This window comes from Andrographis paniculata, unplaced genomic scaffold (assembly GCF_009805555.1).
Source record: "Andrographis paniculata isolate CXL003 unplaced genomic scaffold, ASM980555v1 Contig77END, whole genome shotgun sequence".
In the NCBI taxonomy this organism is placed as follows: Eukaryota; Viridiplantae; Streptophyta; class Magnoliopsida; order Lamiales; family Acanthaceae; genus Andrographis; species Andrographis paniculata.
The window spans coordinates 1,344,908-1,363,937 of NW_026137614.1; the positions used below are offsets into that span (position 1 = coordinate 1,344,908).

A 19,030-nucleotide genomic window follows, 5' to 3' on the forward strand; every position below is an offset into this window, starting at 1 on the left:
ATTACGTTGTCTCTTCAAGAGGGATTTAAACCAATCACTCCCAAAGAAATTGATAGGTACATTTGTGCCGAAATTCCTGATAAGAAGAATGTTGATCCACTTGCCTATAATATTGTTACAAGACAAATGGTTCATAGACCATGTGAAGTACATAACCCCAACGCTTCATGTATGGTCGATGGAAAGTGTAGTAAACACTATCCAAAGAAGTTTTACTCACATACTACGATAGATGAAAATGGATTTGTTTTGTATAGACGTAGATGTGATCCTTCAAAGATATTTTTTTGTAAATGGTATCAAATTGGACAATCGTTGGATTGTTCCATACAATCAAGACCTACTTCTGTTGTTCAATGCTCACATCAACGTAGAGAAGTGCGCATCTCCGAAATTAATGAAGTACATGTACAAATAAATGTGTAAAAGGACAGATCGGGCAATCATTTCTCTTCAAAGAAATGTTGAAGATTCAATGAACAATGATTAGAGACGCAACAGAATTGATAAAGTCAAACAATACTTAGATTGTCGTTACATATCGGCAATTGAAGCTTGCTGGAGAATTTATGAGTTTGAACTTCAAAAGCATTCTCCAGTTGTGGAGCGCTTGCAATATCACTTGCCGAATCAACAATATGTAGTGTTTCATGAAAGAGATAGTTTGGTCAGTGTTTTCGATCGTGTTGGTGTGCAACATACGATGTTGACTAAGTGGTTTGAAGCCAACAGAAGTAGCGCTGCTGCGCAAAGCCTAACTTATGTGAATTTTATTGCTGCATGGGTTTGGAAAAGACGTACAAAAGAATAAGTTATAAGACAACGGGGTAGGATTATTGGGAGGCTTCCATATGCACATCCAAGTTCATGAGAGACATATTATTTACGGATGTTGCTTTACATTGTTTGTAGAGCTCAATCTTTTGAATATCTTCGAACATTTAATGGAATTGTTTATTCCACCTTTAAGCAAGCATGTGCTGCACGTGGTTTATTGGATGATGACAATGATTGGCATGAAGCATTGTCTGAAGCTGCAAGTTGGGCTTCTTCTTCGAAATTGTGAAATATATTTGCGACAATGCTTATGTTTTCTGAGCTAACCAATCCTGTTAACTTATGGGAACAACATTGGAGGTCAATGGTTGACGATTTGCTCTACAATTTAAGAAGAGAGTCGAGGAATGACATTTGTATAAGTGATATGGATCTCAAGGATTGGGGTCTTCAAGAAATTGAATTGATACTTAGCAAAAATAGTAGGAGTCTTTTAGATTTTCCCCCGATGCCACAACCATCCGGTAGATCATTTACCTATCTATCAAATAGACTGATACGAGAAGCGCTCGATTACAATGCAGGTAATGAGGAGCATTCATTTAATTCATTGCATGCAGGATTGAATATTGATCAACTCCATGCTTACAATGAAATTATTGAGTCTTACGAGGGTAAACATGGAGGGCTTTTCTTCGTCAATGGGAGTGGGGGAACGGGAAACACATATTTGTGGAAGACCATCATTGCTAAATTTCGGTCACAGAGAAAAATTGTGTTATCAGTTGCATCATCTGGAATTGTAGCTTTGTTACTGCCAAGTGGTCGAACCGCACATTCACATTTCAAGATACCAATTGAATTAGATGATTCATCACATTGCTCCATTAATGTCAACTCAAATTTGGCAGATTTGATTCGAGAGTGTTCATTGATAATATGAAATGAGGCACCGATGATGCATCGCCATGGATTTGAGGCAGTGAATAGGTCATTGCAAGATATATTAAAAAGTTCTGAAAATTTCTACCCTCATAAGCCTTTCGGGGGAAGTTATGCATATTAGGGGGAGATTTTAAACCAATCTTGTATTTCGTCACTAAAGGAAAGCGTGAGGCTATTGTGGAAGCTTCTTTTCATAATTCTGATTTGTGGAATCAATTCAAAGTTATCCATTTGAAGATGAATATGAGATTGATCTCACGAGATGGCTCACGAGACTCACTTGATGAAATACGTCATTTTGCCGAATGGGTAAATATGATAGGTGAAGGAAATGTTAAGTATCTGAAATTTCAAGATGGTGAGTAATCTAATTGGATTGAAATACCGGAGCGGTTTCTGTTCAAAGATAAAGATAATAACATCAAATCTCTAATAGTATAAACATATCCCCATTTGATTGAGAGGTATAAAGACTCGACTTATTTGAAAGAACGAGCCATTTTAGCACCAAAAAATGAGGATGTTGATGAGATCAATTCTACGATATTATCTATCCTTCCTGGTGGTATCCGGAAGTATTACAGTGCCGATACTGTAGCACCGGGTGAAGCTCAAAACACAGAATAACATTTGAACCCTCCCGAGTTGTTGAATATGATAAATCTTTCTGGGTTTCCCAATCATTGTCTGGAGCTTAAAGAATGTGCACCAATAATTCTTCTTAGGAATATCAATCAATCGTTGGGTCTTTGTAATGGAACTCGATTTATTGTTCTAAAGGTGGGTGGTAAGGTTCTTGAGGCTCGAATCATCAGCGGTTCTCATGTAGGTGAGGAGTTATTAATTCCATAGATCATATTAACCACAACTCAAACACAAACATATGTTCAGATGAAAAGGAGACAATTTCCGATCAAATTGGCATTTGCGATGACAATAAACAAAAGTCAGGGTCAAACACTTGATAGTGCCGGGTTATACCTACCAAATCTTGTTTTTGCTCATGGTATGCTTTATGTTGCATTGTCGCGGGTGACAAATCCATCTGGATTAAAAATTGTCATCCGGAATAGAAGTGTTATCCCTTTCAATTTTACCAGGAATATAGTGTATCCAGAAGTACTTGATTGTATTCGTAATTAGACTTCATTTTCTTCTCTATCTTTGATAATACCATGTAGCTAATGTTGTGCACATTTGCGATAAATTACGGCTTTATTAATTACCTGAGCTATTTTATTGTTTGATACTACAATAAATTTATTTATAACTTACAATTGGATATGTAATTATTCCGATGATGCTGATGCAATTTTTCATGGATTGAAAAATTTAACGCCAGAGTGTGGCAACATTAGTATTAAAGTTCGATTAATTAGATTATTGGATGTGCAAAATCCAAAATCTAATGTAAGAGTTTTGAAGATGTTGTTTGTTGATGCTAATGTAAGTATATATATATATTTGCAATTGCATTCCATAGTTAGATATCTACAATTATGATACTACCTCCGTCCCACATACCGTGTCTGCTACACTGTAGACACGGTATTTTAGGTGGGGTGTAATTAGTAGATATTTAAAAATGTATTAGTGAAAATAATTATCATATAATATAAATAATTATGAATTAAGATTAAGATAACTAATTAGTTTAATTAAAATTTTAAAAAATAAATTAAAAAATTTAAAATGAGATTAAGTGTGTAATCATTTTCCAAAAAATGAAAGTGACAACGTGGATATGGTATGTTGGACGGAGGGAGTATTATTTTTTTTATTGTCATAATTTATAATTGTTTCTTACGACAATTATCACTGCAGGAATTTGTCATGCAAGACATAGTTCATGGGACTAATATTGATCGATTATATCCATGTCTTACAGAAGAGACTATTTATAATATTCATAACGCACAAGCGATAATAGCAGATAAAATATACAGATTAGTACCTCATCGTTACCAACTAATATTGCGTCATAATGTGACCGTCGAAGATTCACGTGATTCCGACGAAGAATTTTTGAGCGAATTCCACAATATTGTCCCTATAATGTATATAAATCCACGGACGAGCTTTAGCGAAACTTTTCATAATTGGTGAGTAATTAAATTTAATATTTATATCAAATATACTCCCTCCGTCCCAAAAAGAAGTATCCATTTGCTTTTTGCACGTAGTTTTAGAAATATTAGTATTATATTGGGATATAGTAGAAATAAAGTAAAAATGACTAAAATAACCTTGTTATATGTGTGATATAAAGGTAATGACATTTGTGTAATATATTGTAAGTTGTAAGGGTATTTGTAATCTTAGGTAGATAGTACAGTTACTAAAAAAGGAAATGAATACTTTGTTATGGGACGGACTAAAATGGAAAAATGGATACTTTGTTATGGGACGAAGAAAGTATTTTTTTCCCTAATCTAATTGTAATTGATTTTAACTATTTTATTTAGGTTCAGAGACAATTGTTGTGCAGAGAAGTTGGTGTCATTATTTAGGTCAAAGATATTTTCAATATTAGACTTATTGAAAATATCAAATGCCAAACGAATTCGGATACGTGACTTCAAACATCAAGATAGGGTTGGATATATAATTTTAAATATATCTTCGACTATATGTTTAATATTATTTAAAGTAATTACTCTATTTTTTGCAGGTAAAATTTTTCCGAATATTTGTTCGTGTCCAAGAAATTGATGTTGATAGCATGTGGAAATTTTTAACTAATTTTGTTTATCAAGTTTACATAAAGGCGTATGATAGTAGTGAGACAATGAGATTCAAGTTATTCGACAGACATCTCAAATATATATTCTATGTTGAAGATCCATCTGTCAAGTGTACGACGACCCAGGTATATTTTATATATTAATTTTATATAATTTTATACTATAAAATATATTTATATGTTTTACTTATATTTTCAGATAAATGGGAAGACAATGCTCAAAAATTATTTGATTGCATTTATTGACTACCCATTCACATTCATTGTTCCTGTACCTCCAATATTTGCAAGACCCGATACTCCATCTCCGGTGTTTCAAGTTATGAAAGTAGATTGGTGTGAAGAACATGCACACATTATAAAACGATCTCCATAATTATAATTCTTTTATTTTTATATTTCTTGGCACTTTAAGATTTGATGGTAATTTATAAAAATGACTTTTATTTAAATTTTATGATTTATAAATTTATGCTGTTGCGTGTTTACTATTTTGTATAGCTTTTTCTTCTTTCTTTTTGTTTTTTTTTTTTTTTAACTTTTACTTATATTTGTATATAAGTATGTTACAATATACGGCATAACTTCACCACCGTGCGTAGCACGGGATTCACACTAATATCTAATATATATAATATTTACCCTTGCTTTTGTATCACCACGTGTCTTCACGTGGATTTTTTTTTTTTAATATTTACATGGTGGGTCCCACCATAAATATAATATATATAAAAAATTAAATTATATTTGATTTTCTTAATTAACCCATTTTTATTTAATTTTTAATTTTTAATTTTTTTATATGAGTTTATTTTTTATTTTAGTTATATTACGTGTCTTTTTTACAAAAAAAATTATATGTGAATGTAAAATCTAATGATAATTTTATATCCTAATAGGTTTATTAAATTTCATTTTAATATTTCGAGTTTTGATATGAAGATGAAGTGGTTGATCCATTTCAAAGAAAAATAGTACTTTTGTTTTTTTAAAATAGTTTAAAGACATGTTTTTTTATGTAACGAATAAGAAATCGTGTATAAAATATATAAATAATGAATGTTTGGTAATATATTAATATTTTTGAAAAAAATAAATAAAAAAAATATGAAAAAGAACAAATTTCTAATTTTAAATCAAAATCAAACAAACTCAATTATCATCTTATAGTAAAAAATATAATAAATTTTAAATTGTTTATGTTTTTACCACTTGCGAGTTTTATGATTTTTAACTTTTTAATAATTTATTATTTTACTTTTTTATTTCTTATTCATTTATATTTATGATTATAATAATAATAGACCTTAATTTAACAACTATAAATGTATTAAAATGTTATCTTATTTATATGTTAATTTTTTTTGTTTTTAAATATATATAATATTAGAAAGATAAAATTTATTGAGAATGTGGTGAATCAAATTTTTTATAGTAATATTTAATTTAGCTGAATATATGTATATTGTTCAATATAGAATAAGTAAGTCAATTATGCATTATTTTTTACTCCATTAGTCCAGACATAAAGACTAATAAATAAAAATATTTTTAATGCAGAATGTGAGATAACTAAAAAAATAAATTGAGGATATTATAGTAGAGTAAATAGAAAAATGGAGACAAATTTGATCGTTATTTGTTTAAATAAGGATAAAAAAATTGTGAATAGATAAATTTTTATAATAAATAAATTATGCATAAGTTTGACGGATAAAAAATATGACATAATTATTTCGATGGAGAAAGTATTTTATAATTTAATTATATTAAAATGACAGTAACAAATTTAAGAAATTTAACTTTTGTTTTGTTGAGATATCTTAAATTTTTTATAGACATAATTTTCAACTAAATTATAATTTTAAAAATTGTTTATAAAAATATGAATAGATACCACTAAATTATATATAGACATTATTTTTGCAATATCTATATTTAATCGATAAAATCTATTAATTTTTAATATTTAAAATACTAAAAAATTAATCGTGTAAAATATTTTTAATTTATTCAAATAATTCTCATATTAAAACTTTATGTATATTTAACAACAACAATTAATTTTAATAATTTAATAAAATTTATAACTGCCTCGTGCATAGCACAGCCTCACTCTAGTATTTATTTATTTATATTTCATATGTGGCAAGCCATGGGATTGGGGTTAAATTCTAAAGTTGTAAACCAGTCTTACTCAGCCGAGTTAGCCGAGTTTGTCATGTTTGAGTTCGGTTCGTATAAGACTTAAGCTCGGCTCGTGTTTGTTCGTTAAGAGATACAAACTGAAATTTTTATTTAAATTCGGTTCATTTAGCAATTTTTTTGTTTGTATTCAGTTCGGTTCGGCTAGAAATTTTTATTTTATCTATTGAATTTATTTAAAAAATTAAATTAAATTATTTATAATTACTAGATTTTTATATTAACATATTTAAATAAAAAATAGAATTAAATATAATATTTATAAATATATATTTATTAAATGTACAAATATTAATTTAATTTTTAAATAAATATTGTCAAATGTTGATGAACAAGGTCGAGTTCATTCGTAAATATAATGAGTCAAAATTTATATTTGTTCTTGGCTTGTTTAGCTTAACGAACGAGTTCAAACGAGCCAAATCGAGTTGAACTCGCGAACTGTTTGTTGTACAGCTCTATTAAATCCTATGTGCGAGTTTTTCCTCTTTTTCAACCCCTTAATTATCGAAAATAGTGCTGACATTGAATAAACCTACATTAATGTATTATACTTCTTTCGTTCCATATATAATATCATATTTTTCATTTTTGTATCTTTTATATCTTATGTCATTTATTTTCTGAAAAAAAAAATTATACATTTTAATTATATTTTAAATTTTATAATTTTAAAATTTATAATCTTTAGAATAAATTAATTATTTTAATTTTAATATAGGTATGTTTGTTTGAACAATTCTTTCAAATTTCTACTATTCATTAAATTTTTTCTCCATAAAAATATCAAATCAAATACCTATTTTTCTTTTTTATATTATATTAAAAATCAATTTTACATTCAAACATCACATCAACATCTATTTATATCACATTATACAACTGTTTCAATTAAAAAGTTTTACTATTCAAATCTCATCTCAAAATCCAAACCCCCGAACAAACACACCTATATAATTATTTTTATTATATTGTAATTAGTTTTACTAAAATATTTTTGATTATTTAGTAATTATATCCCTCCTACGTTATCTTCAGTAACTCTAACATGATATTTAGGTCTCACAATTCGGGCCGGTTCAATTTTTTTTGTTCCGGGCCGAATTGACCCGGAGCCAAGACTTTTACCATTAAGTCATTCTTTAATTTTTGTAGGTATTTTATTAGTTAATATACATATCAAATAATTTAATTTCAAAAAATAATTTTAATAAATCAGAACGGACCAGGCACGGCAATTTTTGGAGACCAGGCATTGTTTTTTTTTTTTTTTGTCGTGCTCGGATCGGGCTTTCGGGCCATACTTATTTGTCACCCCTATTGATATCTGGGCGGACGTGTATATTGTTTAAAATAAAATTTATTGTTGAGAATGTTATCCCATTAATAGTTTTAGATGATGTTATCCGTCAGTCGAATGGCCCACATCAGTCTATGCTCAAACAGTGACTTTGTTGAAAGTCAGAACATATTTTATCTGATAATTCTAATTATCGAATCATGGAGTTAATTGGCATAATATCAACTCAGAAACAAATTTCAATTAGAAAGGTAAAATTGGATTAATTGAAGTTGTTATTTGGAAGTTACTCTCAACAAAATAACCGCCCCAAAAGTTGTTATATACTGCGGTTACTTCATGCAAGAATCTGGTTGAAATTTCTAGAAAATTATTTCAAGATACCAAACACTTTTTGTGAGCAAGACAGAAACTGAATGCAGATACATAGTTCGTGATCCAGTTGGAGAACAGATCACACATACAGAACATAACTGTAAAATAGACTTGAAAACTAGAATTGGAGTAGCATTACATTCCATTTGGGATTCTCTGGTGGTGATTCAAGAAACACTTTTTGTAGCCTGATGAGTGTTCTTTGCGAAGAATTTTACATCGTCATCAATATTTTTGTACTGATATCACTATGACACAAAGAAGCAAAACATGAACATTGTTGTTAAAAGGTACTTCAATTACAAAAATAACTTATGTAAATTTTTTGAATACTTTTAAAATTTAATAGATAATCTTTGTTATGAAAAGTAGAAAACAAACTTTAGAGCAAATACAAGTACTCATACATTAACTTTTCCTACTCAATTATTAAAATATTCATTAAGTATTTATACTCCATACGTATTTAAGTAATTTCAAAATGAATTTTTCAATGCTTATGATTGTAGATTTTATGTTTTTAGCATAATTGATGTTTTGATTTATAACATTTTTTCCTTTGGGAAAACAAAACATCATGTTGTTAATTATGACTCCTTGAATGGCACGATAAATTGTAGTTTTAGAAATTGAGTTTTGTAGAATATTATATTTTCATACTTTGAAGGTTTTTACTATTCAGAACATTGTTAAAATTCCACTTTCATATATATTGAGACGATGAACAAAGAAATCTAAGGTTGGAGATTTTGATAGTACATTGACATCTTACAATACAGATGATTTGGATTCAACAGTATTGCAAAAAATATGGTGTAAAGATTTATGTAATATTTTTAATCAACTTATTACACGAGCTGTTGAAACAGGAAAAAAAAAATATATAAAATGGTAAAAAGTAGACTCAAAAAAATGTATGAAATGGTTAATGAAAAGTTGCACAATACTGAACTTTCTTATGAAAATTCAATTACGAAGAAATCAACTTGAAAAGGAAAAGATCCATCTACAACAAGTGAAGAAGTGCAAATAAATGTTATTGTAATAAAAGTTAAAACAATAATTGTCTAAAAAAACATAAAAATAGATTGAAAAAGGCTTTGGAAAAAAAAGAAAGAAGTCATTTATCTCAGCTTCAAGTGCAATGTACTAATTTATATTATATATAAATATATTTATACTTAATTTTTTATTTCATTATAATTTTAAATTTTAAATTTTTTATTGCACCCCACAAATAAAATCAGTGAAAAAAAAAAAAAAAGGAATTGAAATGCATTATCAAAATCACCCATTGCAAGAGGTTAATTGATACTATATTTAGTAATTAATTTTATAATACTTTAATTTTGATTGTATTATAAATTTTCTAATATAACATCAAGGTTATATGCAAAATCAAATAAATCAATTGCTACCATTTGATTTTTTTTTTTGGAAGAAGTCCAATATCTTATCAAATTCACTTAATTGTATCCGGTAGTAATTTTTTATTATTTTTTAATATATTGTATATCATCAAAATACTTCTTATTATATTGACTTTTATATATATATATATATATATATGTATAGGTTCAAACTAACCACTAAACGAATTATTTGAATGTTAAAGACTTTTTGTTTTTTCTAAATGACAAACTTTATTTTTTGTATGACACTTTTGGATGTTTTGTTATACATTTTGATGGTGATACTTTTTAAAGAATTTTATTCAAAGAAGTAATCAATAGGAAAATTTTGAAAAACACAAAAGATACAGCAAATATGTACATTTACACTAGTTTTTTTAAACGCAAAATTATTTTCTTAACAATTTTGTTGAGGAATTAGTATTTGTATTCTCATTTCTAAATCAATAAAGATTCCACAAAGCAAATAATAGAAAAAGAAAATATTAAAGACATGACACATTAACAGCTCCACAATACTATTTATTCCCTTGTGCAATACTCTATCTAAAAAGAAAGATAATTCAGATAAACAACAATTGCCTTCCAATGAATTTATGTGTCAACTTCACACTTTACTTCACACAGCAAAAAAATAAAAATAATATATTTATAACGGAATTTCGTTCCTAAAGTTCACGTAACTAACGCAATTTTATTTCTAATTCCGTCTCTAATGTCATTAGTAACGGAAAAAATAGATTTAGAAACAAAAAAATTTTGTTACAAAAATGATTTGTCCTTGTAGTGTCATCGTACATCTTTGCTCCAAAATTCTTTCAAAAGAAGCAATAAAAAAAAAAAAAAAAAAAAAAAGTATAAATATCATTCTTACTCGTCGTCATTGGGATTGCCCTATCAACAATTTTTGGATGAGTTCTTATAGGAGATGTTTGAAGATGCAAAGATATTGATTTTTGTTCAACAAGCTAAGGGTAAGGACACATGCAGTTAATTATGTACAAATATAATTTTTCAATTTTTTTTAAAAATAATATTCATATGGAATATATTTTTTAAAGTGTAATTTTTAAAATATTTAAAATATATTTTTAATTTATTTTGAATCAAATAGAGATTGCATTATAATTCATCTTACCGTCAAATAAATAGTTCTTATGATTTTTTATTTTTTTTTTTGTTTTTGTTGATGCAATTTTCAACAATAAAAAGTAAAATTCGAAAATAGAAATTATCTTCGAATTTGATAAAATAAATGTCTGAGATTAAAAATCTCTAAACACCATACGATACATAAATAAGCTAGGAAAATAAAAACTACAGATTGAAAAAGTAAAGTGGTGATCCCAAAAGCAATTCTCTTGAATTTGATGTCGATTGAAGAAGCAGTTGCGAACCCCCTCTTTAAATATTACCTAAAGAAACGTTTTGAACCATCGTCTAGTCGGTTACAGCAACTGCTGTCAACCGCCCACAAGGTCCTCCTTCGTTGACACGTGTCTTTAACCGTCTTGGCAAACGCATAACCCAACGATTGACCCACCGACCATTCCAGAGACTAACTGGTCGCTACCAAACGACTCATTGGTAGCCCCATCAAGCGACCACCATCTGGTCTCTCCAGACAATTCAATGGTCACCCCAATCAAGCGACTGAACTACTGTTCACTTAATTAGGCGACCAATTGACAGACCTTTTTTCGCCCGACTTCCTCTTTTGACCGACCTCCTCTTTCGACCGACCTCTGTATCAGCCGTCATTCTTCGTCCGACTTCCTCTTTTGACCAACCTCTGTATCAACCGACCGGCTCAACCAACCGTCCGACCACGGGCCAACCGACCTCGGACCAACCGACTGCACACCAACCGACCGCGAACCAAACGACGGCGAACCAATCGAAAGCGAACTAACCGATCGCGGACCAACCGACGGCAAACCAACCTCTGCGTCTGCCGTCTCATCTTTCTTTAAAACCCGACTACTATTATCATTATTATTATTATTATTATTATTATTATTATTATTATTATTATTATTTTGTACGTAACAGTTTTGTTTTTTTTTTTTTATTTTTTATTTTGAAGTGGATAAATGTGTAAATAATAGGTCAAATCTCATAACTTATAATGGTAAGGGAGGACCTAAGAGCCGGAGCAATGGGGCATCTCCTCTGCAGAACCTACGGCATGTGCAATACAATAATTAGTGCATCCGCATCAGATAAATTCAGAGAGGAGTTTCTATCCATTCTACATTATTTTATTTTTCCAATTCAACAAAAATTTACATATATATTTATATTTATATCAATATAATTTATTTAAAAATTTAATTTAAATAAAAATATATCAATATATATCATTTTATATAAAATAAAATTTTATATAATACAATAATAAATAAATACAAAATAAAAAATTTAAGGGTATTTTTGAATTGTTCTCTGCACCAACCCAAAAGTTATTTTATATTTTTTTAACTCCCAAAAATGCCATATAAAAGAGGGTTTCTCTCATTTGAGAGAAACTACCATGTGGATGACTTTATAAGAAGTGTTCTTATATCTGCCACCTCATGCCAAGAACTCATCTGTTCTTTTATCAGAATCCAGAATTGTTCTTAAAATTGTTCATTTATTTCACAACAATAAAATTATTATTTACTTAATACAAAATTTATATAATATATATTTTTGAAAATATATTTTCTATATATTATACTACTTTGTATTCTATACAAAAATTAATATAATTTTTTGATATTTAAAAAAAATAATTTATTAAACAAAGTTCTTAAAAAATTATATTTTTTCATATTAAAATAATAAATTTTTTATTATATATTTTTAAAAATGTATATCTGGTATATAATATTATACTTTGCATCATATAAAAAATAAAATTATAATATTAATTTGTATAGTAATATACTAGAGTAATTTTTTCTTTGATTTGTTCTACATTTTGATAAAATAATTAATTTTTAAATACTAACAAAAAAAAATAAATAAATATATAGACGCACAATGGACAAAGATAATATTAAAAAAATATAAATTCACTATGTAAATTTTATTTAAAAAATATAATTATTTCATTATATAATACACAGTATTAAAATAAATATTAGTTAATTTATAACATAAAAATATTATTAATTAAAAATTTAAATAATAAATAAAATACAATATAATTAATATAATTTATATTAATATTAATATATTTATTTTAAAAAGATAAAAATAAAAACAAAACACCTACGTTCTTAGAACAAAAATAATAAGGACGTTTTCGATGGCAACTCCACCTATCAGAAGTTGTTTTTGCAAAATCAAAAAATTAAATCACACATTGAGTGTTAAACCAATGCTATTTTGAATTGGCTTCTTTGACTCGACCTGGTGCAGTAGAAGCCATGTTGACGTTACTTTTTTCTTTCTCCCCTTTCTCCTAAAAAAATGATTCTGGAAGGACGAGTTTGTTCGTGGAGGCCAACCATCGGTATCGTTACAACAATCATTTGTTGAATATCTTATGGTCGAATCTGAGATAAGACGAAAATAATTAATCACAAATCTGATAATATAGAATCGAAATCGTATTCGAGCCTCGCGTAATACGCGATTTCCTTGAAACGAATGCGGTCGTCACCGATCACCTCCCAGGATAGAATAAATCTAACGGAATTACAGATCTCACGAACCGAATCAGGAGAATCGGAAATTTTGGAAGAGTTTTGATTGCAAAAGAATTTTTTTTAGAGCACTTTGCGAGAGAAAACGAAGATCGGGATTATTTTGGCTAGAAAATTGATCTATATTTAAAATTTAATGTCGGGTTCTTATTTATTGGTGTAACGTCAGAAAACTTATTCCACATAATCCGATCTCATTACGTACGTTATAATAATATTTTATTTTATCTGATTAATTCCAATTTATTTTGAATAAGTCAAAACAATATTAAGATAAAACAAAAAATTAAATTAATTAAATTAATTGCGATTGGGCTTGGCCTACAAGCTCCCACGGCCCCAATGCCCAAGGCTCAATCTTGACTACATATATATGAGCCCAATCAAGAATCTATTTCAAGAGCCCATTCATTCAAATCCAATTTACATTTAATGGAACCACATAATTTATTAAGTATGAGAGATTTGTCTCCTCCTTCAATGTGGGACAAGAGGAAATGATAATGACTTATGAAAGAAGAGTGAATTCTGCATAGGATAATTAGATTTTCCTTTGAACATTCCTTGAGCAGTATGTAGGTTTTACCAATTATCCAGTGGACATGTTGTCCTTGAACTGTTCAATTTCTTAGTAAATGAATTACATGCCGACACATAATCCATACTCCTCGTTTGGTTCTCATTATTTGGTCCATTTTTTGCCATGGAACCCGTCCTGGTTCTGCAAGAGTTTCTAAAGAACTAAGTTTAGTCAATTCTCCTTCGAAGCGGCCCCACTTCTCTCTCACATAGGTGATCTCTCTATGTTTTTCCGAGTGGTACGACACTTCACTTAGTGATCATTAAAGCAGTTATCTGCTATCTCCCTTACTCTGTCACTGTTCGTAGACAGGAATAAGTTGAGGCTATTAGGCCCCACAGTGACGCACATAAGTTTTATAGGCAGGTTGTCCTATTGAACCTAGTTCTTGGGATCTCCAGTCTTTCTAGGTTGGATTTTCCTTTATAAGACTTATATTTCAACAGGCTTAAGCCCCATTCCTCTTGTCATTTTATAAATTGCATCACGGTTTAACCCTTTGCATAGCGGATCCACTAAATTATCTTTTGACGCAACATGGTCTATCAAAATAACCTTAGTTGTGATCAGTTGCCTTATTGAATTATGCCGACAGAGAATATGTCGACTCTTTCCATTGAACATTGTATTCTCTGCTCTGCCAATAGCAGATTTACTAGCGCAGTAGAGGGTTATGGTAGAGATAGGTTTGTCCTATTCTGGAATGTCCTCAAAGAAGTGGCAAATCCATTCTGCCTCTTATCCAACTTTGTCCAAAGCAATGAACTCAGATAGATTCCATTGTGGATTTGACAATAATTGTTTGTTTTGAGGATTTTCAAGAGATTGTTGCACCAGCTAGTGTAAACACATATCCACTAGTTGATCTTGAATTAAGAATATCAGATATTTAGTTTGCGTCTGAGTACCCTTCTACTACAGCTGGATGTCTGGTATAGTGCACCTCATAATCTCGAGTGTACCGTAAGTACCTAAGTACGCGAACGATGGCTTTACAATGCTCGCGACTAGGATTACTCGTATATATACTCAACTTTATTATAGCATAAGTTATGTCGGGTCTGGTACAACTCATTAGGTACATCAGGCTTCCAATTATCCGAGAGTATTCATTTTGGCGTAAGTCCTCTCCAAGATTCTTGGATAAATGGATACTTGTGTCCAATGGGGTTCTAGCTATTCCAGTATCAGTTGTACTGAATTTTTCGAGGATTTTTTCAACATAATGAGTTTGACTCAAAATTAGACCATTTTCGGTTCTGTTGATCTTAATTCCTAAGATCACGTCAGTGAAACCCATGTCTTTCATGTCAAATCTAAAATTTAACATGTCTTTGGTAGACTTACGATATTTTTCATTGCTACCAACGATAAGTATATCGTCTACGTAAAGGCAAATTATCACATAGTCTGACTCAGTGGTCTTTACGTATATACATTTATCACATTCATGTTTCTGAAACCATTGTCCATCATGGTATTATCAAATTTCTCATGCCATTTCTTTGGAGTTCTATTTAGTTCATACAGTGATTTCACAAGTCTACAGGTTTTCTTTTCCTTTACTGGAACTATAAAGCCTTCTGTTTGTTCCATGTAGATCTCTTCATCAAGATCTCCATTTACGAAGGCCGTTTTCACATCCATTTGATGTACCTCAAGATTCCGCAGAGCGGCTATCGCAAGGGTCATCCTAATGGATGTTATTCTCGTGACAAGAGAATATGTGTCAAAATAATCTAGACTTTTTCGTTTCCTGTAGCCTTTGGTTACAAGTCTAGCTTTGTATTTGTCTATTGTACCGTATGATTTTAATTTTCTCTTAAATATCCACTTTTATCTAAGAGGTTTCGAACCAGGTGGAAGATCCACAAGTTCCCAAGTGTGATTTTGAAGAATAGAATCAATTTCACTTTTTATAACTTCTTTCCAAAGAGGCGTTTCAGCAGACCTCATCGCCTCAGCATATGCTTGAGGCTTATTTTCAAGAAAATAAGTAAGATATTCATTTTCAAATGACTTTTCAACTCGTTCTCGTTTGCTTCTTCTGAGCTCAAGTTTTTGACCTGGTTCAAGTTCAGATTCATACATTTTCATTCGATCGTGGTCCACAGTTTCGTGGTTACGGTTGGCTGAACTAGGTTCAGTGCCTGCCTTTGCAGGGAACACAGTTTCAAAGAATGATGTATTATTTGATTCCATTATCATATTATTTGGGATATCCGAAAGTTTTGGATCGAATACCAAGAATCGATAGCTAGTACTTTAATGTGCAGATCATATGAAAATGCAGTCCACTATCTTGGGACTGATTCTCACACTTTTGGGAAGTGACACCACTACTTTAGCTAGAGACCCCTACACTCGAAGGTGTTTGTAAGATGGTTTTTGACCTTTCCAAAGCTCATAAAGGATCTTCTCCATCTTTTTCAGAGGTATTAAGTTAAGCAGATAATTACTGGTTAATATTGCCTCCCCCCACATATTTTGGGGTAGTCCACAACTTAACAACATCGCATTCGTCATTTCTTTTATTATGTGAATCTTTCGTTCAACAACGCCATTTGATTGAGTTGAATACGGTTGAGTTGTTTTGTGAATTATTCCATTTTGTGCCCAAAATTCACCAATCGGAGTTTCATATTCTCCACCTCTATCACTTCAAATTCGTTTAATTCGTTTGTTAAGTTGGTTTTCCACTTCATTTTTCTACAAAATAAATTTACTTAACGTCTCATCTTTGCCTTTAAGTAAATACACATAACAGTATTTCGTACAATCATCAATAAATGGAATAATTTATTACCGCCACGTGTTTGTACAAATTTTAAATCACATATGTCACTGTGAATTAATTCGAGTGGTTCAGTTTCACGGTGAATCGTTTGAAAAGACGATTGAGTTTGTTTTGCTTCAACACAAATTTCACATCTATGTTTGTTTAATTCAAAATTTGGAATGTGGTTCAGGTTAATTAATCGACGAATTGAATCATAATTAACATGACCCAATCGACTATGACATAAAGTAAATGACTCAACAATATAAACAACAGACTTATTATTATTATTTTCAATAACTGTCATAATACAACATTTCAAAAGTCCATGATCTACGTATCCTTTACCACATACACTCCTAATTTACGAAAAATAAAATTATCACCATTCATATTTATATTAAAGTCGTGTTTCATCAAGAGCGTCCCCGAGACCAGGTTCTTCGTTATCGCTAGCACGTACAGGACATTGGTCAGCGTCACAACTCTTCCAGGCGTCATCTTCAGAAGCACCTTTCCTCTTCCCTTGACTTCAGCAGGAGCAGCATTCCCCATGTACATCGTTTCTCCTTCGACACGCTCGAATAAGGAGAACTGATTCATGTCCATGCAGATATGGCGTGTTGCTCAGTTTTGATCCACCACTGTTTCTTGTTTGAACCCACCAGATTTGCCTCATAGATAACACATGTCAGGTCGAGTGACTCTTCATCTTTAGTAACGACGTGTTCCTGATTCGTCTATTTTTTTCTTTTCGGTGCCTAGCAGTCTATCGAATGGTGTCCGACCTTTCCGCAATTAAAACACAGTTACCCTTGAAGGTACTTTTTGCCTTTTCAATGCCACTAGATGGCTTCAGCTTCTCTTTTCCCTTGTCCGTTGACTTCCAATTGTTTCCAAGCTGCTCATTGTTCCTCGGAGCCGTCTTAAAACGAGAGCCTTGGCCTTTGTGCTCGACTACATTGGCCTTGCTGCCGAGTATCGGATGTCCCCTGCTTGCCAGGTTCGATCTATGATCCTCTCCAGTTTGGAGATGATTAATCATTCTCGCCATATCCATTTCCTTGTGTTTGTGTTTCAAGTAAATTTTGAAATCACCCCAACTAGGTGGCAATTTTTCAATTATCGTCGCTACTTGGAAAGTTTCACTAAGCTCTATCCCCTCGGCTTGGATCTCATGCAGAATCAGCTGAAACGCATTAAGTTGTTTCGTAACGCTTTTTACATCCACCATTTTGAAATCAAAAATTGTCCGACGATAAATTTATTTGCACCAACATCCTCTGCTGCCATATTTTAAAATTCTGCCGATTGAATTTTTTAGGTTTATCAGCTGCCGCAGCAACAGGCTGCCTTAAAGTTGCAGCAACAGACTGCATTAGATGGTCCGTAACAACAATAGGCTGTATACCCTCCAACTCATCTAGTTGCTGTCCGGCAGACGTAACGAGACCCTGCGCCAAGTCCTATAGCCGTACGTTGTGGATGAGGCAGAACAACAGCAGGCTGTTTCAGTCAGGCCTCAACAGGATGCCGTTTCTGCAATTTAGCAACAGGCTGGTTGAAAATCGCAGCAACAGGCTGCGCCCCTTCCATCGCGGCCTTTGAAAGTCTTTGTAAGCTACCTTCATAGCCTTTTCCACAACAGCCTTCCTGGTCGCTCGCGCGCTTCACTCCTGCCAGCTGCGATTTCAGTGGCTTCACCGGTTGTGCGGGGTGGTTGCGATTCTAGAACAGTAGGAGCAGGAGTGTGAGACTCGCTGGAATTCACCTCCTCATTCTCGTATCCGTCCTGACCAATCTAAATGTCATCATTCAGATTTCTATCAGGATCATTCATTGTTTCGATCATCGCCTCTACTGTATGTACATTTTGGGCATCCATTATCTAATTGTGGATCTGAGAAATTTCGTTTTAGTCACGGATCTGATTTTCATAATTAGTTACGTTTTTACGGTATGTAGAATTTTTTGAAATTTTTATTGTTCCTTATTGAAAATTATGAAAATTTTATTAAAATATTTATTTTTGTTATTTTTCAAATATTTTGTAAGAAAATTTATATATTTTTAATTAAAAATATAAATATTTTTTTTCATTAAAAATAGTATGAATTTTTAAAAAATAATGAATTTGTATATGTATTTTTATTAAGTTAATTTTTAATTAATTAATTTTTTTATTAAATTTATAGTTATAAGTACAATTATTGAATATA

The 19,030-nt window shown here is 30.8% G+C and overlaps 1 protein-coding gene across 1 annotated transcript; it reads left to right on the plus strand.

The window, feature by feature from the left end:
* Window positions 1–1,081: 1,081 nt before the first annotated feature.
* Window positions 1,082–1,720, plus strand: LOC127239177 (uncharacterized). The gene has a single exon (XM_051257207.1). The coding sequence runs from the start codon at window positions 1,082–1,084 to the stop codon at window positions 1,718–1,720; it is 639 nt and encodes a 212-aa protein (XP_051113164.1).
* The last annotated feature ends 17,310 nt before the right edge of the window (window positions 1,721–19,030 follow it).

Excerpts from the sequence above, each read along its gene's own strand:
- LOC127239177 (XM_051257207.1), top strand. The coding sequence starts at position 1,082 with ATGCTTATGTTTTCTGAGCTAACCAATCCTGTTAACTTATGGGAACAA.